This window comes from Pseudophryne corroboree, chromosome 2, assembly GCF_028390025.1.
Source record: "Pseudophryne corroboree isolate aPseCor3 chromosome 2, aPseCor3.hap2, whole genome shotgun sequence".
Taxonomy (NCBI): domain Eukaryota; kingdom Metazoa; phylum Chordata; class Amphibia; order Anura; family Myobatrachidae; genus Pseudophryne; species Pseudophryne corroboree.
In genome coordinates this window covers 196,595,549-196,615,742 of record NC_086445.1, presented here as the reverse complement: position 1 = coordinate 196,615,742, position 20,194 = coordinate 196,595,549, and the positions used below count along the sequence as shown (strand labels likewise).

At 44.4% G+C, this 20,194-nt stretch overlaps 1 protein-coding gene across 1 annotated transcript in view; it reads right to left on the bottom strand.

Moving 5' to 3' along the window:
• NCKAP1L (NCK associated protein 1 like) overlaps positions 1-20,194 on the bottom strand; it is a 616,762-nt gene that overhangs the window by 96,618 nt on the left and 499,950 nt on the right. The window contains exon 30 of the mRNA XM_063952202.1: positions 11,379-11,468. Coding sequence (XP_063808272.1) covers positions 11,379-11,468 — 90 coding nt within the window. The remainder of the gene's footprint in view (positions 1-11,378; positions 11,469-20,194) is intronic.

The window sequence follows — 20,194 nt, the reverse complement described above, 5'->3', positions numbered from 1 at the left end:
GTTTCGGTACCACAAACATTGTGGAATAGTTACCCCGTCCTTGTTGAAGGAGGGGTACTTTGATTATCACCTGCTGAGAATACAGCTTGTGAATCGCCTCCAGCACTGCCTCCCTATCCGGGGGAGCTGTCGGCAAGGCAGATTTGAGGAAACGGCGAGGGGGAGACGTCTCGAATTCCAGCTTGTACCCCTGAGATACTACCTGTAGAATCTGGTCGCTGAAGTTCTTGAGACGGGCCCCCACCGTACCTGGCTCCGCCTGTGGAGCCCCAGCGTCATGCGGTGGACTTAGAGGAAGCGGGGGGAGGACTTTTGTTCCTGGGAACTGGCTGTATGTTGCAGCTGTTTCCCTCTACCTCTGCCTCTGGGCAGAAAGGACGCGCCTCTAACCCGCTTGTCTTTCTGGGGCCGAAAGGACTGTACCTGATAATACGGTGCTTTCTTTGGCTGTGAGGGAACATGGGGTAAAAATGCTGACTTCCCAGCTGTCGCTGTGGAAACGAGGTCCGAGAGACCATCCCCAAACAACTCCTCACCCTTGTAAGGCAAAACTTCCATGTGCCTTTTAGAATCTGCATCTCCTGTCCACTGCCGAGTCCACAATCCTCTCCTGGCAGAAATGGACATTGCATTTATTTTAGATGCCAGCCGGCAAATATCCCTCTGTGCATCTCTCATGTATAAGACAGCGTCTTTAATATGCTCTACGGTTAGCAATATAGTGTCCCTGTCTAGGGTATCAATGTTTTCCGACAGGAAATCTGACCACGCAGCTGCAGCACTGCACATCCATGCTGAAGCAATAGCCGGTCTCAGTATAATTCCTGAGTGTGTATATACAGACTTCAGGATAGCCTCCTGCTTTCTATCTGCAGGCTCCTTTAGGGCGACCGTGTCCGGAGACGGTAGTGCCACCTTTTTTGACAGACGTGTGAGCGCTTTATCCACCCTAGGGGATGTCTCCCAACGTGACCTGTCCTCTGGCGGGAAAGGGTACGCCATTAGTAACTTTTTAGAAATTACCAGTTTCTTATCAGGGGAAGCCCACGCTTCTTCACACACTTCATTTAATTCATCAGATGGGGGAAAAACCACTGGTAGCTTTTTCTCCCCAAACATAATACCCTTTTTTGTGGTACCTGGGGTAATATCAGAAATGTGCAACACATTTTTCATTGCCGTAATCATATAACGAGTGGCTCTATTGGAATGTACACTAGTCTCATCGTCGTCGACACTGGAGTCAGTATCCGTGTCGACATCTGTGTCTGCCATCTGAGGTAGTGGGCGTTTTAGAGCCCCTGATGGCTTTTGAGACGCCTGGGCAGGCACGGGCTGAGCAGCCGGCTGTCCCACATCTGCTATGTCGTCAAACCTTTTATGTAAGGAGTTGACACTGTCGCTTAATTCCTTCCACATGTCCATCCATTCAGGTGACGACCCCGCAGGGGGTGACATCACATTTATCGGCACCTGCTCCGCCTCCACATAAGCCTCATCAAACATGTCGACACAGCCGTACCGACACACCGCACACACACAGGGAATGCTCTGACTGAGGACAGGACCCCACAAAGTCCTTTGGGGAGACAGAGAGAGAGTATGCCAGCACACACCAGAGCACTATATAATGCAGGGATACACACTACACACAGTGATTTTTCCCCTATAGCTGCTATAATACACAGTTTTGCGCCTCAATTTAGTGCCCCCCCTCTCTTTTTTACCCTATTGAGCCTGGAAACTGCAGGGGAGAGCCTTGGGAGCGTCCTTCCAGCGGAGCTGTGAGAGGAAATGGCGCCAGTGTGCTGAGGGAGATAGCCCCGCCCCCTTCACGGCGGACTTCTCCCGCTTTTTTCAGGATATTTTTGGCAGGGGATTTTACACATATATAGTGTCTTACTGACTATATTATGTGTTTATTTGCCAAGCTAAGGTATTTTTATTGCAGCCCAGGGCGCCCCCCCCCCCCAGCGCCCTGCACCCATCAGTGACCGGAGTGTGTGGTGTGCATGGGGAGCAATGGCGCACAGCTGCAGTGCTGTGCGCTACCTTAATGAAGACCGGAGTCTTCAGCCGCCGATTTCCTGGACGTTCTTCTTGCTTCTGGCTCTGCAAGGGGGACGGCGGCGCGGCTTCGGGACCGGACGACCGAGGCTGGGCCTGTGTTCGATCCCTCTGGAGCTAATGGTGTCCAGTAGCCTAAGATGCCCAAGCTAGCTGCAAGCAGGTAGGTTCGCTTCTTCTCCCCTCAGTCCCTCGTAGCAGTGAGTCTGTTGCCAGCAGATCTCACTGAAAATAAAAAACCTAAATATACTTTCTTTCTAAGAGCTCAGGAGAGCCCCTAGTGTGCAACCAGCTCGGCCGGGCACAAAATTCTAACTGAGGTCTGGAGGAGGGGCATAGAGGGAGGAGCCAGTGCACACCAGGTAGTCCTAAATCTTTCTTAGTTGTGCCCAGTCTCCTGCGGAGCCGCTATTCCCCATGGTCCTTACGGAGTTCCCAGCATCCACTAGGACGTCAGAGAAATGTCTAGTTACGGCACTGTTGCTAGGAATCCATTTCTCTGGCCCTGAGCAGGTCCCCCTCACCAGATCCTCTCCAGGGGTGAGGGGGTGGACTTGGATGGGATGGGGGGGAGGGGGGGGGGGCAAAGGATTTTGTCGCACCTGGGCCCACCGCTCGCTAGTTCTGCCACTGTGCAGGCCGATCGCATTAACTGCAGGCACATGTGCAGGGAGTGACCTACGCATGCGTACGCGGGCCCTGCCGCTAAACTTGCAGTCACATCGCGTTAGCGATTATGTGTGTTTAAAAAATAGTTGACCCTTGAATGTAACACCACTTACATTTTATCCTTTTATATGGGCCAGATGCTGAGTTAAATGTATGCCCATTTGCAGAAGTATGTTGCATGTGTGCCAGTAGAGTTGTACTTCCCACATTGATGGAGGAGGTGTAACTGGGCTGTAATTGGGCACGCTCACGTATTGTAGGCACAGATCAGTGAGTATGCGCCAGCTCAGCTGCGGGTTATGCAGTGATGGATGGGAAGTAGAAATGTGTCTGTTTCCAAACGTATCAATTGAACCACGTATAATTATATGGAGAGGGGTGGCAGGAATATATAGATGCATACTACTCTGTGTATGGCCAAAAATACTCATATAGGGGGTAATTCTGAGTTGATCGCAGCAGCAAATTTGTTAGCAGTTGGGCAAAACCATGGGGGTCATTCCGAGTTGTTCGCTCGTTGCCGATTTTCGCAACGGAGCGATTAAGGCGAAAATGTGCATGCGCATGGTACACAACGCGCATGCGCTAAGTATTTTAGCTCAAAACTTAGTAGATTTACTCACGTCCGAACAAAGAATTTCCATCATTGAAGTGATCGGAGTGTGATTGACAGGAAGTGGGTGTTTCCGGGTGGAAACTGGACGTTTTCTGGGAGTGTGCGGAAAAACGCAGGCGTGCCAGGATAAAACACGGGAGTGTCTGAAGAAACGGGGGAGTGGCTGGCCGAACGCAGGGCGTGTTTGTGACGTCAAACCAGGAACGAAACGGGCTGAGCTGATCGCAGTTTAGGAGTAAGTCTCGAGCTACTCAGAAACTGCTAAGAATTTTCTATTCGCAATTCTGCTAATCTTTCGTTCGCAATTCTGCTATGCTAAGATACACTCCCAGAGGGCGGCAGCCTAGCGTGTGCAATGCTGCTAAAATCTGCTAGCGAGCGAACAACTCGGAATGACCCCCCATGTGCACTGCAGGTGTGGCAGATACAACATTTGCAGAGAGAGTTAGATTTGGGCGGGTTATTTTGTTTCTGTGCAGGGTAAATACTGGCTGCTTTATTTTTAAACCGCAATTAAGATTTCAGTTTGAACACACCCCACCCGAATCGAACTCTCTCTGCACATGTTATATCTGCCCCCCCCCCCCCTGCAGTGTAACATGGTTTTGCCCAACTGCTAACAAAACTGATGCTGCGATCAACTCGGAATTACCCCCATAGTTCTGTGCACACAGGGGGTAATTCCAAGTTGATCGCAGCAGGAAATTTTTTAGCAGTTGGGCAAAACCATGTGCACTGCAGGGGAGGCAGATATAACATGTGCAGAGAGAGTTACATTTGGGTGGGGTGTGTTCAATCTGCAATCTAATTTGCAGTGTAAAATAAAGCAGCCAGTATTTACCCTGCACAGAAACAATATAACTCACCCAAATCTAACTCTCTCTGCACATGTTATATCTGCCTCCCCTGCAGTGCACATGGTTTTGCCCAACTGCTAAAAAATTTCCTGCTGCGATCAACTTGGAATTACCCCCACAGTGCAGGAGCATCTATATGTGTGCAACTCATTATGATGCCCCATGTCTATAAGCACCATTATCCTACTGAAATAATGGGAATCGAAAGAAATTCTACAGCATCCTATTGGTCATTGTGTACCTATGTACAAAAGTTCAGATTAAATCAACCTGCTATGATTTAAAACGTATTATTATTAGTTACTAGTCCATCAAAATGACGAAATGACGAAACAACATAACAGCAATGTAAGTGCTGGCGGATGTGCGCCCCCGAACGGCGCACCATTTGTTTTGCTTCGTCTGGTGCCATCTAGTTGCCGCCGGCATGCAAAACACTTGAATCCCCTAGACAGGTGAAGAGCAGCGTTAGCCTTTTATTATATAGGATTATTATTATTATTATTATTATTATTATTATTATTATGTTATAGGCAGTAAAGCTCAACAGTAATCATTATTACACAGACTGGTAGATGTATACATTTTTATTTTTTGGTGCGTTATGGGTGCTGGGGCATATCGCCATTTTTTACCGGTGATATGCTCCCGCACTTTACCTGTATGTATGTCCCCCTGGTGAGGTCTCTTACCGCTGCGCTATGTTGGCCTGCTTATGAAGTGTGCTCCTGTGTCCTTGCGTCTGTCAGTGCGGGTTTGCGCATGCGCACGAGACCTCCTTCCCACTGTCCTCCGCGCCTGTAGTAGTGCGCATGCGCGTCCTCTGTTTGTGACGCTGTGGATGTCTGCTGAGGTGGCGGGTTACAATTACCTTTACTCAAAAAATCACAAACAAACATGGCCGCCGGCAGAAAAAAAAAGACATTTGGGAGCCGCACTGCATGGAAAACAACGGCGAAGTTGAAGACTGCAGGCGTCGAAGCGGAGATCCGAAAAAGCCCTTCATACACTGGTAAGTCCCGCCGCCGCCACCTAGAGAGTGGCGACGGCGAAATGGGGAGGGGCTCATAGCGCAGCATGAAAAACAAAACAAATCCTCATTCATACATCGGGAGGTGTGGTAACTGCAGCAAATAGCGTGCGCAGTTACCGTTTTTACACAAAAAAAAACAGTTCATACATCTACCCCACTTGGTTCTGTCGGTGCTTTAAAGGGCAGGTCACAAGATTAGCAATTAGAGTGATGCCAAATTGAAACCTTGCCTATGCTTATATTAGATGCACCCTGAGCACAGCACAGTCCTAGGGGGGTATTCAATTAGCTCTGGTAATCTCGGAGCAGTTGAATTCGTCCCCCTGCCTATTCAGTTACAGCCCATTTTTGCCCGTTTTAAAGGCATTTTCGTCAATGCCTTTTCACCTTTTATTTTTTTGTGAAAAGGGATTGGTGAAAAATGCCTCAAAATCTGTGAAAATGGCCCATGTTTTCGCCAGCGCAGGTGAGAAAACATGTGGATTCACCGATCCACATGTTTTTGCTACTGCTGAATTTTTCGCCTAGGTAGAAAAACGTCCCTGCTATTGAATAGGGCGAATCCCCATTTGCCCTAAAAATAGCAAAAAGTCCAGTTTTTTTCGCCTAGGTGAAAAAAAAGCGGACCTAATTAAATAACCCCCTAGAGTATTAGGCCTTTTTTGCCTACTCCAGCATCAGATTATCTCCTAGTATATTTCAGTGCACCACACCCAGCTTGTTCCTATTTACCTCTATGTTGTCTGTGTCTTTAACTTCTGCTTGCCTACCAGGTTGGACCTTTGCCAGTGACTCAGACCCCAGGCTTGGCTACATGCTGGCTGTTCTCTCGCCTGCTCGTTCTATATCATCATACCTCCCAACTGTCCCGATTTTCGCGGGACAGTCCCCTTTTTTAGGGGACTGTCCCGCAGTCCCACCCGCGGGCTGCAGTGTCCATCGGGGGGTAGTTGGGAGGCTCCTGTCACCGTCTATTCACAGGAAACAGAGGGAGAGAGGGCATGCCAGCGCAGTTGCCGTGCAGGCACCAATTCATAAATTTTGGGAGGTATGCTCCATGTCTGATTATAATTACTCGCATGCAGTCTTGTCCGGGGTGGTAGTTAGAGACTTGCAACCTGTGGGCTCTCAGGCCATGCCACCTTTGCAGTGTCTCTTGGTGAAAAATGGGGGGGGGGGGGTTTCTCTTAGACTCTGTGCCTTAATGCTGCCAATGCAAATCCTGGTCTGACTGCAAACACTGACTGACTCATGCTGAAACGTGTCACAATCGAATAACGTATGCCTAAAAAATCAAGCAGAACAACAAAACTGTTTCTGTGAATAATGTCTTACAAAACTCTCTTACCTGCCCCACACACTCAGCCAATAGTACAGTACCAGTAATACCTAAGAATTTGAGGATTCTCTGCATCTTACATTTTTCATTCATTTATTTTTGACCTTTGACCAAACTAAACAGAATGTTAGGAATTATATGTGTATAAACTAGTTGTACTGTAGGTAATCAGGGCCAGCAGATGCTCTGTGTGCCAGCTGGGGATACACCCCTCCCCAGTGGCAAACGCAGGATTTCTAGAGGGGGATTTCCAAATGCCAGTCCACAATCTCACACTCTGCGAAACGTTGGAGCAAGTGCGGGAGTCTGAGGAGCGGTAGAAGAACCTAATAATGACACTGGACATTAATGAAAACATTGGTCTTTTTTTACACTGGAAGCTGTATGGATTACAGTATTAATATTTAACACTATAGATAGGCTGTATCAAACAAAGTGGGTATTAAAAGGTTAAACATACCATTGTAAATATAAATACACAAACGTAATAGAACCAGTACTGCACCTTCTAAGCACACATTCTCCCACCTCATGGTAAGGCTCCTGTCTCTTCTTCCTGGTATCTACTCTCTGGACCAGGGCACTGATTGAGGACTTAGATGCACACAGCAAACTTGGTAGAAGAAGCTGCTACCACTGGGCATGTGCAGCAGCTCCTCTGAGTCCCTTAAACTTCATGATGTGGCGGCAGCTCTACTAATCATATTATATACCATTGCTATTGTCATAATGTGAGCCAGTTGTCAAGAGGAGGAGGGTTTCCGAGCAACCGGAACCCCCCCCCCCCCCCCCCCCACCTGCGTTTGCCTATGCTCCCCCAGTCACACCCCTCCTGCTCCTTCTCACCTTAACAGGCAAGAGGTCGGGGGTGTCTTTACAAATTCAGTATGTTATTCGCTACCTAATCATTGCTGCCCTAAGTGACCACAGAGGTTGCCCATTGGTACGGCCCATCCTACTATATATGTAAAAGGTTCTGTAAAATCAGAATTTGGTGAATATATTTGATTGATGGCAAATTGGGAAAAATGTGCAAGCATAACCAGATCAAGGTGAAACTGTACCATATTCACAATATAACTTTCTGTCCATCAAAGTTTTATTTGCAGCTAAGACCATTACCTATTAATCTTGCTCTGCACAGACAAACACAAGAGTGAACCAGCGCTGTGGGGGCAGGAAAACCCCCACTCTCCCCTCCAGGAAATAGACACAGTGGGGTAAATATAAACAGCATGGGACTTGCAGACATCGGCCCGATTAAACATGGGGCAGACTTGCCAGGAACTCACCATCGCCTGCAAGGTGATGCATTTACCCCAGTAAATTCAAAATGATATGAGTTTGTATGATATGAGTTTGTTACATTTACCCCAGTAAATTCAAAATGATATGAGTTTGTCTTGTGGGTAAAACGCCAGAATATTTGTAGGGTATGTATGAAAGATAATGGCAGAAGAACTAGGACAAGACTAATATACTGTAAACTTCCTGTATGATTATTTTTAAAATAGATTTCTGCAAACCCATTGTGAAGATGAGGACGTACCATCATTTATTTATTAATGCACCTTTTGTCCCTCACCATAGTGAATGGAGGCCATACACTTTTATAGCCCTTCTCCTAGCCCCAGATTTCCCATGTTATGCATACAAAGGTGATTTGCTAACATTTTCAAGCACATGGCCCATAAGCAATACCTGTTCAAGTGTGTTTCATCCTGAAAGGTGTAGTCATCTACAGTTTGACGTAATGTAGGTGGCAAGACTAGTAGTACATTATAGTAATGGCAAGACTAGTAGTATATTATAGTAATGGCATGACTAGCATTATATTATAGTAATGGCAAGACTAGTAGTTTATTATAGTAATGGCAAGACTAGCAGTACAGTATATTACAGTAACAGAAGCTGTTTTCCGTGGTCAGGCATGCTTTGGTTTGGGGTTAAACAGTGACTCTTGTATTCAGCAGAGGGATCCTTTATACAGGAATACAAGAATGTTAGAAATCTCACTGTGACTAAGCTGCACGATAAAGGGATTAGCTAGACAGTGTGACTTGTAGTTTTCAGCATACAAAATGTATTTTGATAACTTATGTTTATGATAATGTAACTGTGATGTGCCGCAGAGACATCGGATGGGCCCAAGTATTTTGTGGGACTGGGCAAGTGGGGCGTGCATGGGGTGTGCATGGTGTGCTTCCTTAGGCAGATTATCCATAGCAACTCCCGGGAAACTGCTTTGGGCACCCAGGCCCAGCATCAGCTACTGGACATTGATGGCGGTTCTGGCACCTGACAGCCTTCAAAGCAGCATCTGGATGACCACTGACCTTTCTCTCTTGGGTCATATTTATTAATCAGTTCTTCCCTTAAAATATTTCCACATGTTTAAGGGCACATTCCTTCCTCAACTTTTTCTTTAAATTTGTATTTCATTTGTCCCTCAGATGCAGTGGAACACCACTCAATCTGTATCAGAGACACCGGGTAGCGACTTTAACTGCAAAGGTATTAATTTGACTGACTGTACAAAGTTGTAGATGAAGCACAACAGAATTTAGCTGGAAAAAAAATCCACAGCGACTGCATAGTGGCTCATATACAGATTCAGGCTCGCACACAGATGTACAAGTGTCGCATATCAAATTAATCAGTGCAGGCTCGTTAAACAGTCATTCAATTGTTTCATCTGTGCGATTAGGACGTATAATTGAGCACAAAAAAAAAAGGGACCTGGGGGTACATTTACTAAAATTCGATTTTGGAGTTTCAAGGGATTTGGCATTCGATTTTCGTTTGATTTCCATTCGATTTGGATTGAAGAAATTGACTAAAAACCAAATCGAATGTTAAATTGTTTTTAAAACCAAATTCAACTCACATCCCAATAGAAATAGAATTTATTAAAAACATTGATGTTTTCCCATAACCTAACATAGAATCAGCTAATTTACTTAAATTCAGTTTTCAAATCGATTTGAAATCGAACTCAAAATCGAACCTCAAATCCCCAAATGTTTAGAATGATGTGAGACATTCGATTTTGGCATCTAAACACCATTTTAATAGTAGTAAATTGATAGTGATGAATTTTTAAGTGGCCAAAAGCATGTAGGGCAGTGTGGAAGTAATGATAATGAATGTCCAAGGTTATGGTATGTTGTGCACCTACCTGCACAATGCAAATCACCACCTGACTGAGATAACCCTGGAGGATCAATCAGGGCACCATCAGCAGCCTCATGAGTTGAATATTGCACATATTTATACTTATAGCCATCATACTTATTCCATGAACGTGCAATAGATAGCACCAGAGCACAATATTGGGTAATGTGGCTGGATGATATAATGAATTAAAAAATTATGAGTGTTGTACCTGACTATCCTGATTCGTCCCATGATGCCTACATCCTCAGCAATTCATCCCTGTCTGTGGGACAAATTTCAGAAGGATGGTTATTGTGTAAAATACCAGTATGTGCTAATAAAGCAGCTAATAGTAATTGTTACTATATTGTTCTAATTTGTTCCTCTTCCACCAAAAAAGGTTATTTAGGCTATGGCTGTTGCTTCTGGCTTCTGACTCCATTGTCAAATCTATAAACTCCTGCTGAACATAAGTATAAAGAGCCACATATAGCCACCCAACCCATGACAGAATGCACCTTTGGTTTATTTAAAAAAAAATGATTTGGAAGACATATTATTATATAATTTGGCAAAAGTGTTTGATATTGTGCTCTGCTGCCGTCTATTGCATAATCGTGCAGTAAACCACTGCCCCCAGATTATGCAATAAACAGGGAGCAGACTTACTATGTGTGCACAGAAAGTGAAAGGCAGGCACGACGGCAGATTAGAGCTACGCTTATTGGCAACTATTTCAGTTGTAAGTATCTAAAAAAAAATTATTCATCAGTTAGGTTTTCATGTATAAAACAGTGTAAAGAGAGAGCTACCCCTTTAATTAGTGTGCATGTGATACATTTGGACCAATAGGAAACAATGAGGAAGTTCTGATTTTGCTGGGGATTTTAATGGGGATCTGAGGTTCAATTTTGGAAGGGATTTCATAAATTCAACTCAAAACCCTCAATTATTAGTAAATGATGGATTTTTTAAGGATTTTAGAAAAATAAAAAATAATTGATTTCAATTAATTTTGAAGATTAATAGAGATGATTCCAAAATAGATTTTTTTGTAAATATACCCAAGAAGGGCTGTTTGGTGCGACTTCGGCAAAACTGCATGTGGTCACATCTGTAGGTTATTTTTGTATTATTTGAAGTGAAGTTAATTGAAGCTAAGTGAACATTTGATGTTCCCTGCAACATATACTGTACACGTTATGTGCAGCAACTACATACTGGTAATGTTTACCCATTAAACAAACTATAGTAAATCGTATCAGAGCATAATGTATTAATTAGGCAAGACATCGCAACTGACTTTTCTTTTTTAAACAATATTTTGGAACAAGGATATCTTTATGCTTTATGAGTTTTCTTGACATTTGCAAGACAATTCATCAGATGAGGAAAAATATCTTTCTCCTGAGTTTGTTTGTTTCAGTTAATCCTAGTATCCCTAAGAAATTGTCCCCTTGTGAACTTGTGACAGTGAGAATAAAATAATTCATCTTTCCCTTGCTGGCTGAGATCTGGTAAACAAACTCCTGGAGTGTCTTTTTACTGTGACAGCTGCATGAGATATTTTTGCGCAGGATGTTATTATAGATTAAGTGCAATTTCTGCCAATAGGGTGCAAGCGAGCAGCGTGATACTTACAAGATGAAGCAGAAGTAAAATAGACTCTCTGTATCTGGCTTTTAGTTTGTCTGTTTCCTCCCCGAGGTGTAGCAGGCTCCCTGATGCCATCTGAAAAAATGATAACACAAAAGGATTGGCTGGAGATAGCACTCTGTCAGTCAGCAGTCAGCAAGGGTAATTGAAGAGTATTCAAGCAACGGTTACTTATTTGCCTTTTTAGTGATGTCATATTCTTGTTTTTATGTACATATGCCTATTCTTATGGAAGGCACATGAATGTGCATCAGTGACGTGCGGTAAGGGGAGGCGAGTGAGCAGAGCCGGCCCTAGCCAATATGATGCCCTAGGCAAGATTTTGGCTGGTGCCCCCTAGCACCACCGCTGGTTCCGCCTCTGACCTTGCACCTCTTTCCCAGCACCATCACCCCTCATCCATAGCAGTCCTTATTTTGGGGTTTGTACCCCCTATATTTTAAATAGGAACAGTTTGCACATTTGGCGCACAGCCCAAAAAGGGGTGTGTTTTTGCTGGCAAGGGGCATGGCCACACAATAGTAACCCCAATTCCAATTACACCACTCAGTACTGCAACTTTATTCACATTTGATCATGCGATAGTGTCCATAATTCATATTACATCCCACAGTAGTATCACTTTACCTTATAAACGTTACTCCTCACAGTAGAGCCCCTTATTCACATTACATCACACTGAATTGCTCCTTATTCACATTACACCACACCCTATTGCTCTTTATTCACATTCGATGACACAGTAGTGCCCTTTCTATACGCAACGCCACATAGTAGAGCACCTTATACACATAATGCGACACAGTAATGCCCCTTACACATATGAGACACATTTTTAATGTCCTTATAAACTTAATGCACCTTACACATTATGACAACTTTTATTAATGTCCTTTTACACGTAATGTCCCTTACACATATGCCGCACATTATTAATGCCCTTATACACATAATGACACACATAGTGCCCCCTACACACTTGCTGCACATTATTAGTGCCCCTATACGCATAATGACACATATACACTAGTACCCTGTTACACATATGCCGCACATTATTAATGCCCTTATACACATAATGACACACATAGTGCCCCTTACACATATGTTGCACATTATTAATGCATTTTTACATGACACACATAATGCTGCTTACACATATTCCGAACACTACAGCACAACCAACCTACTCACATGCACACAACACTCACACTAACACTGTGACCTCTGCTTGAATACAGATGTGTCCTCATAAATCTTGCCTCAATGCTAAAGTCGGGCACATTTGTTTTAATGAAAATGCATCTTATTTGCATTGCTATGTCGCTAGGATGCACAATTAGCTGCTGCTGATTAAAATGATATGCAACATGCCTATATACTGTGTGAGACTGTGGCTGTTTCTGCATATGACATGCTACACACAGAATATAGGCATGCCGCATATCATTTTAATCAGCAGAAGCTGCTGATGCCCCTAGGCATATCAAATGCCCTAGGCAATTGCCTAGTTTGCCTATGCCTATGGCCGGCTCTGCGAGTGAGGCAGAGCATTTCCTGTCATACAAACGTATCGACCAGAGTTTTGACTATATAAAGTAAATTAAAAATACAAAGAATATAATATAACAATCTTCTTTGTGTAATTATAATAATTTTTATAGTCAAAACTCTGAAGTAACAAGTCTTTTCCGCACATCTCTGATCAAAACTCACCAAATTTCCAGCACTATACACTCTGCACCTGTGTATTATGCCCACATGAACCCTTTGGTTCATATATTGTGTGTAACTCTAGCTCTGGTACTAGCACGTCCTTGGTGTGTACACACACACACACACAGTTTTTATTTGATTTTTTTAATCAGGGCAATACAGAGCAATTTGCATGTGTCCAGCATTACAGGCAGAGGTGGATTTAGATCTCATGGGGCCCTAAGCAAGACACCGATTTGGAGCCCGCCTTCCTCAAACAATCCATAACACTATATTTTCATTCCTGATATATTCCCCTTACATTATTTGTCAATTTTCCTCCTTATATTCTACTTTTTAAAACTTTAAACATTACTGGCATCACAAACATTAAAAAGGTACATAAAAACCCAGTGCAAACATAATTTCTCTTATGTCCTAGAGGATACTGGGGTCCATTTTAGTACCATGGGGTATAGATGGTTCCGCAGAAGCCTATGGCACTTTAAGACTTTTTAACAGTGTGAACTGGCTCCGCCCTCTATGCCCCTCCTCCAGACCTCACTTTAGAAAATGTGCCCAGGAGACTGGATGCACACCAGTGGAGCTCTACAGAGTTCTGCTGGAAAAGACTCCCAGGAGCAGAAGTCAGCAACTACTTCTGCAAAAGCCACAGCATGACGCTGGGGCTCCTCTGCGGGAGTGCGATCGGGTGGGGGCACGTCTACTATTTTTCAGACCTGGATCCTTGGATTTTACAGATAATATCCCAAGGTTACAAGTTGGAATTTCAAGACCTTCCCCATGCCGATTTTTCAAATCTGCCTTGCCAGTTTCTGCTCAAGACAGCACAAATGTCCTGAATGCAATACACAAATTATGTCAAGACAAAGTAATTGCCTTGGTTCCTGCCGAACAAAGGAACCAAGGCTTTTATTCAAGCCTGTTTGTGGTACCGAAGCCGGATGGTTCGGTCAGACCGATTTTAAACCTAAAATCTCTGAATCTTTATTTGAAAAGATTCAAATTCAAGATGGAATCCTTGAGAGCGGTGATTTCCAGCTTGGAAGAAAAGGACTTTCTGGTGTCAGTGGACATCAAGGATGCTTACTTGCATGTCCCCATTTACCCGCCACATCAAGCATACAGATGTAGCCACCTTTATCTTGACCGATTCTCCGCCTAGACAGACGTTTAGTCACGCTAAGGCAATAGCTGAGTTTAATCACAGGCAGGCGCGTTGAGGCGATTCTAGATACTCAGCATGCATTACACATCCCCACCACTGGGTGGCTAATGCTCCACTAATCCAGTACTTTCGATCGTACAGTATAGCGGCGGATTGATGTACAGCTCTGGCAATTGGTCAGTGACGACTGTAATGTTAATACTGTAGGCGTAACGGGAGGCGGTGGAAAAAGATGGTGACCTACTGTATGTGTATGGAGTACTGTATGTGTATGGAGACGCAACTAATTGTGGAAAAGGAAGAATGTACAGTACAATGTATAAACACTGTGCTTTTAAAATACATGTACAGTACATGAGCGTCTGAGTTCCCTAAGGCATAATGGGAATGGTGGGCTAGCGGGAGGCGGTGGAAAATACCGTGCTTTAGACATGCGAGCGTCCGAGTCCCCTAAGGCATAAACCAACACCAACGGGGAGGGGGCCGGGCGCTGTTTGCTGTCCTTTTACACATGAAATTGTGAATCTCTCATGAGGCGTCGTGGGCTAGCGATGAAGGCTCCCACCTCCCATGCTGGGGGTCCAGGGTTCGAGTCCTGATGTGCCGTTTTTTTTAATTTTTTTATTGTAATATGTTCCCGTGACATTCACTTACAGTACATATTATTTTATTTTCATTGTAAGACAGTCAATGGAAGGGTGCACACAAGTTTCACATAAATCAGAGTACATCTGTAGGAGCGATTCTTTACGCTAAATGCAACTACTGTACACAGCGGTAATGAGTATAATTGAGTGTATTCTGACGCAACTAACTGAGCAAAACAGTACTGTAGATCTTTGGCGTTTGTGTATTGCACAGGACCTGAATTCCCTCCCTGTCTACTGCATGATCTGTGCAGGCTCCCAGGGGGGAAGGGCGATGGCGGTAGGGGGAGACGATGGAAAATACAGTGCCTTTGAAATGCAATTACATGAGCGTCCGAGTCCCCTACGGCATAAACCAATACCAATGGGAAGGAAGTGCCAACCTTTGTTTTAATGTGTTCCCGTGACATTCACTTTAATATTATTTTTTTCTCTCTCTAATACATCCAATGGAAGGATGCTCACAAGTTTCACATAAATCAGAGTAGATCTGCAGGAGCGATTCTTTACGCTAAATGCAAATACACAGCGGTAATGAGTATAAATGAGTGTATTCTGACTGAGCAAAACAGTACTGTAGATCTTCAGCGTTTGTGTATTTCACATGACCTGAATCCCCTTCCTGTCTACTGCATGACCTGTGCAGGCTCCCAGGGGGGAAGGGCGATGGGCTAGCGGGAGGCGGTGGAAAATACCGTGCTTTAGAAATGCGAGCGTCTGAGTCCCCTAAGGCATAAACCAACACCAATGGGGAGGGGGCCGGGCGCTGTTTGCTGTACTTTTACACATGAAATTGTGAATCTTTCATGAGGCGTCGTGGGCTAGCGATGAAGGCTCCCACCTCCCACGCTGGGAGTCCAGGGTTCGAGTCCTGATGTGCCGTTTTTTTTTTTTTATTGTAATGTGTTCCTGTGACATTCACTTACAGTACATATTATTTTATTTTCATTGTAAGATAGTCAATGGAAGGGTGCACACAAGTTTCACATAAATCAGAGTACATCTGCAGATGCGATTCTTTACGCTAAATGGAAATACACAGCGGTAATGAGTATAAATGAGTGTATTCTGACGCAACTAACTAAGCAAAACAATAATATTGATGCTTTTCCAATAAATATTCCATTATACAGTATGGTATGGTACTGTACATGGGGGTAACTGTACAGTATAATGTGCCATTATGGTGGAGAAATACTGTATCCACTAAATGTACAGTAAAATGTTTTTTTATTATTACAAATACACAAATGCATCCCAGACGGAAATCTGCTATACACAGCAGACAGCTTATGGTGACAAAACTTACCTACTGTATCCCCACCCATAGTCGTGGTATATTTTAGATAGCCTAATGAGACACTCCTGCAGCATTGCCAATGATTCATGTAAAACCTGTGTGCAAACAGTATCTCTATTGAATGCAAAGTACAGTAACAGTACAGTATACAGTATTATCAGAGCCATACCTGACCAACATGATGCCCTAGGCTAGATTTTGGCTGATGCCCTCTTGCACAGATGCTAGTTCCGCCTCTAACCCTGCACCCCTTTCCCAGCACCATCACCCATTTTGGCGCTCCTACCCCCTATATTTTAAATAGGAACAATGTGCACATTTAGTGCCAGCCCAAAACAGTGCATGTTCTTGCTGGGAAGGGGCATGGCAACACAATAATACCCCCAGATGAAATGACACAACACAGTACTGCAACTTTATTCACATTATATCATGCAATAGTGTCTCTTATTCTCGTTACATCATATGATAGTACCACATTACTCCTAACAGTATTGCCCCTTATTCACATTACACCCCACCACATTGATCTTTATTTACATTAGACCACAGGTTCTCAAACTCAGTCCTCAGGACCCCACACAGTGCATGTTTTGCAGGTCTCACAGAATCACAAGTGAAATAATTAGCTCCACCTACTATATGGTCCTTTTAAAATGTGTCAGTGAGTAATTTTAATACACCTGTGCACTTGCTGGTTTACCTGCAAAACATGCACTGTGTGGGGTCCTGAGGACCAAGTTTGAGAACCACTGCATTAGACCATGCAGTAGTGCCCTTTCTTTATGTTACGCCAGAAAATATTGTAGTACACCTTATACACATAATGCCGCACATTAGTAATGCATTTCATATTTAAATTTTCATATTTCATTTCATAGAGCCGCAGTCACATACAGAATATAGGCATGTAGCATCTCATTTTATTCAGCAGAAGCTGATTATTCCCGTTTGGCTAGTTTGCCGGCTCTGTATATTACAATAGAAAAAAATAATAGTGTCAGTGAAAAAAACACCTCATGACAGATACTGTACACAAGCTCATGTCTAAATGTACAGTAAGCAGTGATCCCTTGCCAATGGCTTTATATTAAGCCTTAATGGCTAGGGGACTTGGCCGCTGACTTACTGTACTGTACCACATCCCTGACTTTAATAAACCACACTGTTGCTTAAACTCCTGTACATTATACAGCATTTATTATTTGATCATTCTACGGGACCTCATTGCCTCTGTGTACTGTTATTTTAGCGAGGGGATTGTGAGGCTCCTTCAGCATTGCCCCATAGCCTGCAAAACTTCTGCTATCTCTCACTCCATATCCGAGCGCTGCCTGCCACGTGGTGGGGGTTCAGGGGTGGCGGTCATTTTGCCAGTGTGCTATGCGATCGAGTCCAGTGTACCGTAATGTGCATAGACCTTGCTTATCCCTATCGCCCCTGTGTATTTTAGCGAGGGGATTGTGACACTCCTTCAGCATTGCCCCGTAGCCTGCAAAACTTCTGCTGTCTCTCACTCCATATCCGAGCGCTGCCTGCCACGTGGTGGGGGTTCAGGGGCGGTGGCCATTTTGCCAGTGTGCTATGCGATCGAGTCCGGTGTACCGTAATATGCATAGACCTTGCTTATCCCTATCGCCCCTGTGCGTTAACGAGGGGATTCTGACGCTCCTTCAGCATTGCCCCGTTTGCCGCAAATCTATACCGTCACTCGCTCCATAGCTGAGGGCCTCCATGGGGCAAGGAGTCACAGGCGGTAGCCATTTCAATTGAGTCTGCCATGCTACAGAATTGTATGTGTACCGTATGGTGCATAGAACCTTAACAGTACATCCGCTCCTGCAGCTTTGCCCTGGTTTATGTAAATAAAAAAAATAATAAAGTGCCTGGAAAAAACGAACATGCATTCGTACTGTACAGTACTTTAGGAATCGAACACGAGACTCTGAGTACAGGAAGTGGAACACTTCACCACTTCGCCACAGACAGATGAATAAATCCATTGGTTTTGATTATGCCATAATGGCTACGGGATTAGGATGCTAACATACTGTACAATATTCCTAATATCATTAGGCAATAATGAACTTCTAACACGTCCATTTGCGTCAGTGTACACTACTGGTTTTATGTTGCTTTGTCTGCGGGACTTGGGCGCTTACATATTCCTAAAGTACTGTAAATGGACCATATACTATATGCTGTACTATTTGCGTCTGTACTGTATATACTGTATTAAATAATGCAGCGTAATGAGACGCTGTACATACTGTATGCAGCGTAACGAGACGCACTAGTAAAGTAGTCCTTACTATACAGTATATTTCAGTATTGTATTTTACGGGAGACCACACGCATGATTGCAAAAAGTGACATCTGGTGGATGATCGCAGGTATTACACGTAAAGGTAACGCCAAACGCTCTGTCTGCCTCCGTGCGATTAGATACGCCTCTCTGTGACTAGGCGCGCCTCCCTATGCCCCAGTACGCTGCGTTTGCTCGATCGGGACAAACGCCTCAGCCAGTCAAGGTAAAGGTTCGGGCTCTCTACGGCTCCGAGAATATTCACCAAGGTTATGGCGGAGATGATAGTTCTCCTTCGCAAACAAGGAGGCAACATAATTCCATACTTGGACGATGTCCTCATAAAAGCGAGATCGAGGGACAAGCTAATCCAAAACATAGCGTTATCCCTGACGGTACTTCAACAGCACAGTTGGATCATCAACTTTCCAAAATCTCAGTTGGAACCGACGATGAGGTTATCATTTTTGGGAATGATACTGGACATCAAGGTACAGAGAGTATTTCTACCGGTGGAAAAGGCTCAGGAGATCCAGAGCATGGTCAAGCAACTTTTGAGACCAAGAACAGTATCAATTCATCAGTGCATTCGCCTGTTGGGGAAAATGGTAGCGGCTTACGAGGCGCTACAATATGGCCGATTCCATGCCTACTGGACAAGTGGTCCGGGTCGCATCTCCACATGCATCAAAAGATAATCTTGTCAGCAAAAGACAGAATTTCACTTCTGTGGTGGCTACAAATGTCTCACCTCCTGGAGGGACGCAGGTTCGGGATTCAGGCCTGGATCCTGGTGACCACGGATGCAAGTCTCCGAGGATGGGGAGCAGTCACGCAAGGCGAAAGCTTCCAAGGATGATGGTCAAATCAAGAAACTCGCCTTCACATAAACATTCTGGAGTTGAGAGCTGTGTAAAACAGTCTTCATCATGCGGCACATCTTCTTCAAGGTCGTCCCATACAGATTCAGTCAGACAATGTAACGGCAGTAGCTTACATAAACCGTCAAGGCGGAACAAAAAGCAGAGCGGCAATGGCAGAGGTGACAAAGATACTCTGGGCAGAAAGACATGCAAAAGCTCTGTCGGCAATTTTCATTCCGGGAGTGGACAACTGGGAAGCAGACTTCCTCACAGACACGATCTCCATCCAGGAGAATGGGGCCTCCACCCAGAAGTCTTTGCGGAGGTGACAAGTTATGGGGGAATTCCTCAAGTGGATATGATGGCATCACGCCTCAACAAGAAGCTTCAGAAATATTGTTCCAGGTCGAGAGACCCACAAGCAATAGCGATAGATGTGTGTTTCAGTCGGTGTATCTGTTCCCTCCACTTCCACTTATTCCAAAAATTCTCAAGATCATCAGAAGAACACTAGTTCGAGCAATACTCATAGCTCCAGACTGGCCAAGGAGGGCTTGGTATCCAGATCTTCAAGAGTTATTACTGGAAGATTCTCGGCCTCTTCCTCTTCACGAGGACCTGCTTCAGCAGGGGCCGTTAGTTTATCAGGACTTACCGCGGCTGCGTTTGACGGCATGGCTGTTGAGCGCCAGGTCCTAGCCCGTAAGGGTATTCCCAATGAAGTCATTCCCACACTTGTTCTGGCCAGGAAAGGGGTAATGTCCAAACATTACCATCGTATTTGGAGAAAATATGTATCTTG